The 10,640-nt window shown below is 37.3% G+C and overlaps 1 protein-coding gene across 1 annotated transcript in view; it reads right to left on the bottom strand.

Annotated features, from left to right (window-relative positions):
- Positions 1-10,640, bottom strand: part of OSBPL6 (oxysterol binding protein like 6) — a 50,536-nt gene that overhangs the window by 9,571 nt on the left and 30,325 nt on the right. Inside the window, exons 9-13 of the mRNA XM_009646035.2 lie at positions 7,369-7,534; positions 6,265-6,395; positions 4,046-4,153; positions 1,531-1,668; positions 56-143 (exon numbers count right to left, since the gene is read on the bottom strand). Of these exons, the coding sequence (XP_009644330.1) occupies positions 56-143; positions 1,531-1,668; positions 4,046-4,153; positions 6,265-6,395; positions 7,369-7,534 (631 nt within the window). The remainder of the gene's footprint in view (positions 1-55; positions 144-1,530; positions 1,669-4,045; positions 4,154-6,264; positions 6,396-7,368; positions 7,535-10,640) is intronic.

Genomic DNA, 10,640 nt, shown 5'->3' on the forward strand with positions numbered 1-10,640 from the left:
CGGTACATGAACAAAACCAACATAATTTCCCAAAGTTTAAAACACAGCAGTATACTTTGCCGAGAAATGTTGTCTGCAACACTGGTGTTGTCCTCAGATATATTATCACTCACATCACTGATATAAGATTCATCATCAGAAGCCTAAAACATAAATAAAATATCAATTAAGTCAAAAACATATAAAATATACTGACAAATTAGACAAAAATGCTTAACTGAAAGACAAATATTTAAAGAAATCATCTCTACCCAATTAGAGCTTTTAACTAAATCAACTGGATGTTTCAATCAGCCCATGTTGCCAATGCACTAGAAGTGTCAAACCAAATGCTACGCTCTCCTTATGTTTCTGAATTCCTTATTATGAAGCCAAATACAGACATTAAATTTGCAAAAGGGTGACTTCAAATGAGATCAGGGATGAACAAAAAATTGACAATGTAATGCGCGGGGGATGGGAGGTGAGAAGAGACAGTCAGATTTGTGCTCTTTATAAAGAACCAAACAATAAAATGCAGCTTGTGTTTCAGTCAAAAATTATATAAACAGCGACCTATCATTTTGCAAAACAAGAACTAGATCAGTGTTAAGACTATTTTTAAGATTTTTTTAAACAAAAAAAGGGTTGTTTTTTTTAGAAATATTACTTTCAAAATATTTTACGGTATTTACTGATGACAGAGTATTTATTATAAAGCCTATACCACTTGGGGGTGATTTTGTAGTTTCTATTTTGTTTATACCACACAGACACACCAATTTTCTATGCTGATAAAGACAACCCAGACTATTGAGATAACTAGTACTTTACACCTGCCAGAAGCAATAAGATAAGGAACAATTCCATTCTTTAGATGAGCATCTTTAGCTGTGGTTGTGCCAACTCATGGCACGTGAGCAATCCTTGTCAAAGAGAAAATATGGTGGTACACTCTTATTTCCTCTTACAGAAGAGTTGTCGAAGACCACGGCACTACCATGGCTTTATAAAAAGGTATTTTAAACAATAAATAAAGTTTGAAAATTGAGGAATTTATTCAGGATAGCACAGGAAAGCTGTGAACAGCAACGTGATTCAGGAGCCTGAACTGTATCTTCAGCTTCAAGCTGGAGCGAGTCCATTTTTCACTTTTCAGCCTACTTCTCTGATTAGAGAGAATAACTTTCTATGTATGCTAGAAGACTTTTTTTAAAATAGTATTTTAAAATCTAAATTAGTTGACTGCATAGTCAGACATAATTGCTCCTGTCTATGTCATCCTGATGCGGAACTGCCATAGTCTAGCAAGGACATGTACTGAACATAAACTACTGATACAAACAACTTTCAACTCAGTTTTACGTGCCAGGGTACTTCTGCACCCCATCACAAGGGAGTCTCAGGTTCATTTCTCTACACCTTACACATTCTGATACTTTTTTATTCCAAGTAGCATTATATATTAAAAAAAAAATAAAATCATTCACCAGTGGTAGCAGTAACTAAATCTGCCCAGCAGCAAGGCTGCAGCATGCTGTCATAGCCTACCTCATTTTCTGACGAGCTGGCAGAGAGAAGCACTTCCTGTGCATCAAAGAACTCTGAAACGGATTCAGACATAGAGAGCCTGCTCTCATTAGAAACTTGCTGAGACAATGGCAAACTGACATGAATTTGTTCGCCTGTCTGTAAATGAAGCACAGAAAAAATAAAAGTATTCTTTCTCATACAAAAGAAATATGCAGAGAAGGGGTAAATCACCTGAGTAATTTTTCTATGCCAAATATAAGCACAGATAGTAAAGACGGAATTTTAGCAGGGCTTTGTGTGTACCTAATAGATGAGACTGACAATTGCAACATAAAGTGCATTTTGAGCAGTGAGGTACACGTCATCATTTGAAGCCTGCTCAGCATCAACTGCTAAGTTTTAGCAGCATGAATGATCACAGATCTAGTTCTGTATCTAGAGGAATGATTTTGTGGACAATAGCTGGATTGTGTCAGACAAGTTCAACCATGAAACTCAGATGAAAAGACACCTGGTCATAACAAATTACATCGCTAGGAGCTAGCTTTGACACAACCAAAACTTGAATATTAAGCTTTATAAGGTCATGGAGTTACAAGTTACTTTCAAAATAAATGTTCTTGTGAACCAGTTCGTTAACAAATGTTTGAAATGTTTGAATATTCAGGAGGATGGCTATAATATATATTTATGTGCTTTTATTCCATGTTTGAACTCCAAATCTCAGTTGAATTATGCCATTAACACTGACTCAATACTACTAAAGGGAATGAACTCTCTGTGGTTTATTACAAAGCAAATTTAACAGCAAAGGCAAGGGTTCAAAATTGTATTATGTGTCTATCAGTAGGGGGGCAAGCTAATTTACATAGTGGAACATATCTTCGTCTTCCTGCTATTGATGGGAGGAACACCAGGTTTCAATGTGTTACCCTGCAGGCTATCACTTTAAGAAGCAGGGGAAAAATTAAGATTCTTTCCCTGTACCATTCCACCAAAGGAGCTGTTGCTGCGCAGGGGAACTCCTTTCTGACTTAATCCCTTAATTTATACAGCATGTTGCTTCTGGGAGATAATACAAATGAAACTACTGAAACCCTTCTAAACACAGTTAACTCTTCAGATTGCAACTCCATTCCCGTTAACCTTACTACAGAAGTTCTGCAAATGGTTTTGTTGACATCTTAATTCTGTAGAATTATTCTATATAGTTGCCTCAAAACCCACTAACAAAAAAAAAAAAACAAACCAAACCATAAACAAGTCAAGAGGTCAAAAACCATTCCTTTTTCACTGGGGCTTACAATCTTGTAGATGGCTTATGATGTTTGATGAATTATAATGGAAACAGAAGCTCATTTCACTATCTTTATAGGAAATGGTTAAAATTTTAAGTTTTTGTATAAGCTAGAAGGACTTTGAAAAATGCACAAACCCCTACCTGAAAAAGATGCTCACACAGACATTATCTACACACCACAAGATTATATAGATAAAGCAATCAAGAGAAGAAGTGAATGAGAGATCTGGAAACCTCTTTGAAAAACTCCTTCAGTCAGACACACTTGTACCAAGATAATGATGTACGTATGAAAAAGAAACAGCTAACCAACCAAAACCACAAAACAGAAGACATGGTCATTGCTCAGAACTTCACTGCAGATTGCTGTGCTGTGGCACCACTTCACCTCTATCTTCTGTTGCTAGTCTCCAACATGCTGGACTCTTGGAAAAATTGTTTGGATGTTTTCAAAAAGCAAACAAAGTAAATGGAAACATATTTTCACCTTCCTTCCTTGTTGGAAGAAATAATTAGGAGACAAGAGTAGGCTAATTGAAATGGCATATGCATAGCAAAAAATTAGTGGAAATGACAAATGAAAAATATTTTGGTAAAATGCAAGCAGAATGGTTGTCAAAGTGACCACATTAATTGTAACATATTACAGCTCACAAATTCAGATTTGTCCTTCTCATGAGGGAAGCTGACTTGTTATTAATACAAATGTTCGGTAATCTGTTGACTGTTCCTCAGCAAAACAAGAAAGACTAGATGTTGTAAGCATGGTGTTAGTATAGTGCTTGGTTCATAGGCTGAACCTTTTGATTTCAGCAGCGCCAGTCAAGATATTAAACATCAGGCCCTTTAAGCACTTGCAGGATCAGGCCATTAAATACTATACTGTTCTGCTGATAGGCAAGAAACTAAGATACAGAACTGGTTAGCTACTGTGTGTTACATTCAAATACAGTAAAACCTCACTAATTCCCACAGCCAACAATTAATATTCTAAACCTGGAGTCCTTCCGTGTCTCTCTGCAGAGACAAAACTGAGTTCTTTCATGAGATCTGACATATGCAAAATAAAAGACAGAAGTTTTATAAAAGTAGGGAAAATATAATCTGACTTTTTCTATAAATGAACACTTGCCAATCTGAAAAATTCTATAACTTGCCAGGTGTGTTTCAGCTATTAGTGAGAATTAGCAAGGTTTGATTGTACTCTAAATCCATTAAAGGCCAAAGTCTTACCTCATCAGGACTAGGGATAATATTTACACTGACAACCTGATCACAAATAACAGATTCTGAATGTATTCTGTTCAAGCGACTCCTTAGTTCAGCATTCTGGTTGAGAGCCTTAAAATAAAAATTGCACATTTCATTTAAAATTAAAAAGTAAGCGTTAAACAGCAAAAAAAAAAAAAAAAAAAAAAAGCTTCTTCCCAGCAATTTCCTAAGAAACCACAGAACCTCCTTTCTTCCATTTTTAGAGATTACCTATTTTTTTTTTCTATTTTTAGAGAATACCTGTTTTGAGATTCTCTCGAACATGATTTAATCTTTTGGTTGGTTTGCCTTCAGTGATTTTCAGGAGGCAGGGGGGACAGATATTCTCCCACTGTGTAACAGTGGCATTTAACTTTAATCCTTCGAATAGCTCTTTGGCAGGTATACTGGTGGGTTATGTACATTATGGAAATGGGGAGTGAACGCAGCAAGGAAGAATGAAACTGCAGAACAACAAATGGGAGCTGCCCACAAAATGCCCAAAGGGGCAATTCTTGATTTACTACACAGACCTTTCTGAACCAGGGTTATCGGCACTTAGAGCCCGCAAAAGGAAATTGCTTCCTTTCCAGCAAAGCCAACGTAATTGCTACTATCATTGGGTGTTCGCCTGCCCAGATCAATTTGATATATTTGCATGTGTGTACTCATTTGAAATTACTGATCCATTAGTGTGTCACAAATATCAATAGAATTCAACTGGTGTCTGGTATCTGCTGATTCTTCTTTTTTTAAAGCCCAACCTAGATTATAAATTTGGGTGCACATATAGATCTTGTCTGTTATCTAGAAAGACTCATGTGCAAGATTCTCAAATCCAGAAAAAGTATGTACATACCTAGAACCTGAACTGACTTAACCCTAACATACCCCCAGCACTGAGGAACGACAGACAGACAGACTGTTTTAGTAGAAAACGACTGTTATAATGGAGTGAGAATCTTCTCCTGCCTCCCCCTAGTGCAGACTCAGGAACAGATTGCATGAACATACTGAAACGAAGTAGGACCAAAGTAAAATAGGTTAGCTTAAACTGTCACTAAACAGTTTAAATTACCCCATTTTGTTTTGTTCTGAAATGGGCATGTTCACAGTTGCCATCTACCAGGAAGGGCAGGTGATGACTGACAGCAGCCTGGCAGTAGCTTCCTGAACTGCTCAAACCTGGCCATGAGACTGGTCAAACCCAGCTGTCTGGCAAAGGTCAAATTTCCTCCTATTCCCCATTGAGACTATGAACTAATGCATGACACTGACTTTTAGACTGACACTAGAGGCCAGGAAGAAGAAGAAAACATGATCTACTATTTCATAAAAGTTGATAATAATTCTCCACAGGTCTTAGTTAAATTTATATCAATAACCAGAAATGGTTACCTTTATCTCTCCTCCTTAACCTTTCTGTATTACAATACACAGTAATCAATCTGTGTAACATGGTATGCATCTGTATCTGTGCATCACTTTTAATCTCACAGAAAAAACCTCCAAGCCCAGTAACAATAACAGTGTATGAAATTATATACACATTTGGGTGAAGTTCTGTCTGCCTTTAAACCTCTGCTCACATTTGTTGCAGATGCAGTACTCCACACCAATCCATTCTTCAGAGTAAAAGCTTTTAGGTTTCCTTGACAATGAACTTTAAAACGTGAGTTATTTTGCAACCTGAGGACTTCCTGAGGTTGCTTTACCTCTTCTTCCCCACTAAAGCCAATGACATTTTTTCCTTTGGCTTAAGTGGGAGAGACACTGGACAGTAACAGATGTGTATCTGAAAATCCAATTTACCCATTACTATCCCATAACCCATAATTCCTTCTACAGTTAAAGACATGGACGTATAAAACAAATCTGAAAATACACAGTCAAAATTTAAAACTTCATTAAGAAAACAAGAATATCTCCTTGGCTGTGCTGGAAACAGCTCCAGGAAAGATATACAGCACTTGTATAAAAACATTTCATCCCTTTTCTTTACTTTGGAAAACCATAACAGATACATGCTTACACAAATTACATCCTTCACCTCCACATGCATTGAGGTTAGACCTACGTTATAAGTGACCATATGTCATAGTTCTGGTGAAGAGCTTGGCTACCTCAGGAAATGGCCAAAATACAAAAGAAATAGTGCACCTGGCGAACTAGATGTGCTGGAAATCAAATCAAGAACATACCTGAGAGAGGGACTGTCTGAGGTGTGCTATTTGAGCATTGTGGCCTGTAAGATCCTGCTCTGAAACAATCTGCTTAAGCTTCTCCTTCTCTATAGCTATGCTGTTAAAGGCAGACTTCAAAAGAGAATGCACTAGGCAAAAAGAAAAAAGAAAACAAGTTTTTTTCTCAGCTACAGAACTGCACATTGACATCTATTACAATATTTCAGCAATAAAGACGGAGTGAGATTTCCATCCCACAGTTACGGAAATTTGAAACAAGGATCTGAGCTTCAAGTAATCCATGCCAAATCAAATACAAACACTTACAGCTTGAGGTTGTAATGTGCATACTGTCTGTTCACACATACGCCATCTGAGCATATTCTTGGTGCTGAATGTATCGAAAGGTGCATATTTGGAAAACCTGTGTCCCACACATGTTATTTTATTTCTGGGTTGTTTTTTTTACTTTTCTTTATCAGAGTAACAAAAAAAAATCAGTTCTGCTAGGACTTAATATTGCACTAATAAAGAGGATTGCTTGGTCTTTAAACAGGTTTTTGACATTTTTTTAAGGTATCAGGCTCACGTTTTTCTATGTTTGTTATATAACAGATAGCAAACTGGTAACAAAGCCTTTTAAAAATAATATTTTTCAGTCTGTAAGACCATTCATTTACTGGCAATAAAATGGCATTTCTACTAATAAGCTCTTCTTCTGTTGTTTCCACTGACGTAGAAAACATTGCACAAAAATTAAGTGCACAATATTATATGTAGCAGTGACATTCTGATTCATCTTTGGAGAGAAATCAAGCATTTTACTGAGAAACAAAACATTTGCAAATTCAGTCACATATTTACAAGATGCAGAAAGTAGTTCAGAAGTCTTCTAAAAAAATCACTTATCAGACAAAGTTTACCTCTCTCTCTATTCATGACATCCATGGAAAATGTAAGAAGGATAATATATGTCATCTTTATGTAAGCCACCTGACCAGCTAAACTTTCTTACACATTATCACCTAATGCAGGTGAATGCCCTGACCATAACTAAGTGAAGGTGATCAAGAAACACAACAGAGAAGCACAATAAAGGAAAGGCTTGATGTCTCTGGTTACCTTTTTGTGCCATCAGGCAGAACTCTTCTTGAAGCTTCATGTACTCGGTAGAGCACTCCAGAGGGTCCGTTACATGGCTTGGGGGAGTCTGAAACTCGATGTCTGCGCAGAGGTTGGGATTGGATGAATGCAGTCGAACAGGTGACATTGTAGCACTGAAAGGAACCTACAGCGAGAAACAGTGAAGAAATATTGTATAAGGTGCAACCCACCCTTGGACTGTTGAAGCAAAATTCAAATTCCTTCTGAAAACAAATACTTCATTCACAACATGGAGAACATGGTAAGACTGAACATGTAACTTTTTATTCTCCTAAATCGCAGCACAGCTGATGAAATTTGTCTTGAAATTTTTTACTGAAACAGACAAAAGAAGGTCTAAATACATAGCTGACAGCTAACGATGGAGTATTTCAGTTGTAACATTTACAAAACCAGACCATTTCCTAATGCTTAAAAGATGACTGGAAAATTGCACCACGACACATGCTGCTTTATTATTTGGACATTTGAGGGTACAGGTAGTATGACTCTGTTGTTACAATGCCAACATTTGAAGTATGCAAGTTCCTCCACAGATCTAGAAATAGAATATAATATTATAAAATATATCATAGAAGTTTTTCAAAACTACTGATAAATCTTGAGTTGAAACTCACTGTACTGACAACTATGAAGAGGGAAAAAGCATATAGTCCTTCCATATTCTTTCTAACTAAAGAAATAAACAACAAAAAAAGGAAAAAAAAATCAAAAGTCGACCTCATTTTCATTTAAAGTAGATGAACCATAAATAAATGCAGAGATATGGTTTAGTAAGATGGAGCAAAGAATTTAGTTTATCATCACTTCTACTTTCTCCTTCTATACTTTTCAAGTACAGTAATAAAAATATAAATGTAAATCTTCTAAGTTATACACACATGTATCAAATGTACTGAACAGTTACCTATATGCTACATATGCAGCGTATGGCTACCACTGTTATATATGTGATGTTGTGTGTGTGTGAGCATATGTTGTATTTTACCATTTACACACATTTCTATAAAAATCAGGCCAAGAACCCAATTTTCAAATTTAAATGCAAAGGAAAGGCATGCAGACCTACACTTTGTTACTTAAACATTAAGCACTGTTAAACATATGAACACATTAAATCTAATTTATTTCATTATATTGATCAAATGTATAAATAAAGAATTTTCACACTGCAGCCCAATGTAATTATTCAAATAAGAAAAATGGGGCCAAAATATAAAGTGTGTCTTCCAAGGCATGATAAAGAGGAGCAGATAACATAAAAAGTCATATTACTAAGAATTTTTATCAACAGATAAGTTCTATACTACTGTTAGTATTTGAAATTGGTATCTGGTTATCTGATTAGAGCAAGGAATGGTTTTATCAATCCCTTCCTGTAAAAGTTGTCATCAATACATGTTTTAGGTTTCTGATTCCCCAATGAAGCCCTCAAAATCCCGTTGGATCTATTCATCACATCTCATTCCACTCATGAGCATATACTGCAAAACACCATTTTCCATCCCGTTCTTCCTCAATTTCCAGACATATGGCACATAAAATAATAGCTCTATGACACCTATGCAGTATAAACTTTATTCTCTTCTCTCATGTATTTTGATTTCCAGCAAGGTAGGTATTTTTTATTGGACCTCATTTTAGCCTCATATCAAGAAGACTTCATTAACAGGAGACAGAATAAATTCCTTCCATTCGTACTGGGTATTTACCCTATTATCTTCTTCACAAGTACCAGATTACCTCTCTCAACAGCCCAACAAAACTAGGTTAATTGACTAATGAGACTAAATGTAGGTTAACTTCAAGTTTCCTTTACTAAACCTTTTCACTTCTTAAATCGGGGAGCATGTTCCCAGAAGTGTCTGACTGGTAGCACCACAAAGGTTCAATTGCTCCAGGAGGACAAAGTAGGTGGCTGCACGATAATGTGTGCATGGGGAGCACGTACCCAACCCTCAAGCCCATCCAGAAGTCAGGAAAGAAAGCTGATCCCAGCTATAACACAGGAGCTTGAGGGAGAGTCCTTGCAGCCCCATGTGCATATGGTGATGGGGCAGGTTGTCCCAGCCCCATGTAGACTGGCAGAGCTGCAGGCAGGCTGCCCACACATGGCGGGGACTCTTTAGTCACTTCGTGATGAACCCAGCTGAAGAAACCTGCTTTAGATTCGTTATTTCTGCCTCATACCTCAGCTGGCCAGGCTGAAAAGCAATGTTTCTGCAGTAAGGTTTATTGGAAAAATAACATTTTAAAGTATGTCCTAGAAACAGCATTTACATGTTCTACAAATACTGTCACTCTGCTTGCAAGAAATATACATTCACATGACAGAGACAACTAGCTGCTTTGCCGACTACTTTAAATACAAGAACCAAAAATACTGAACTGTTGACTGGCATGCGTCTTTTCGAAAAGTTTCCAAGCTACTTTCCACAACAGATGAAAAAATCCATATTGAACAAACTCTTTCATTCTCTTGAACATGCAACAGTCCAAGAAACACTGTCAGCGTACTTCTTTTCCCCTTTTTTTCTTTTACTGCTGTGCTTTCTGTCTATATCCACAGTGAATTGATTCTGACTGTTACCTATTCTTTTTGGGGGTTTTTTTTATTGTTTTGGAGGTTTTTAAAAAATATTTAGCTTCTTGATGCATCACTCTGGCTTCCTCTGTACACATACTCTTCTAGACATGATGCATCTTCTTGATGCATCACTCTGGCTTCCTCTGTACACATACTCTTCTAGACATGACCTCAGACATATCTTGTCCTGACTTTCTGCTTTATGTGAGGGGTGTATTACCCACTTACCCATCACCGTCTTCAGAACTAAGCACTCATGTAGGAACAGACTGTTCCTAGTACAGTGGGTTGTAAGGAAAACCCCCTCCTTCTCCCATGCATTTAACTGATGTAATTCTGTATCTCTCGGTCTGTACACAGAACTTCACTGTGTGGGAGAGAAAAGCACCTTCCTACATCAGCCAGGAGGAACAGGCCATTGCCATGACCAGTGCAACATCTGCAGGGTCATTTTGGTGCCCCTCGTTCTCCTTCCTCCTACCCTTCTTCCAGCTCCTCCAAGACCTCCCTCAACAGATCCTCACTTCAGCTGCAGGTAACAACCCAGCGATTCCCTGGACTCCTACTGCCTTGCAGCCTAAGTCTGGCTGTGTTTGCTCCATTGAAGCACTCCTTGGTACAGCTCTTGCCAATACTGCTTAAC

Source organism: Egretta garzetta, unplaced genomic scaffold (assembly GCF_000687185.1).
Source record: "Egretta garzetta isolate BGI_Z169 unplaced genomic scaffold, ASM68718v1 scaffold539, whole genome shotgun sequence".
Lineage (NCBI taxonomy): Eukaryota > Metazoa > Chordata > Aves > Pelecaniformes > Ardeidae > Egretta > Egretta garzetta.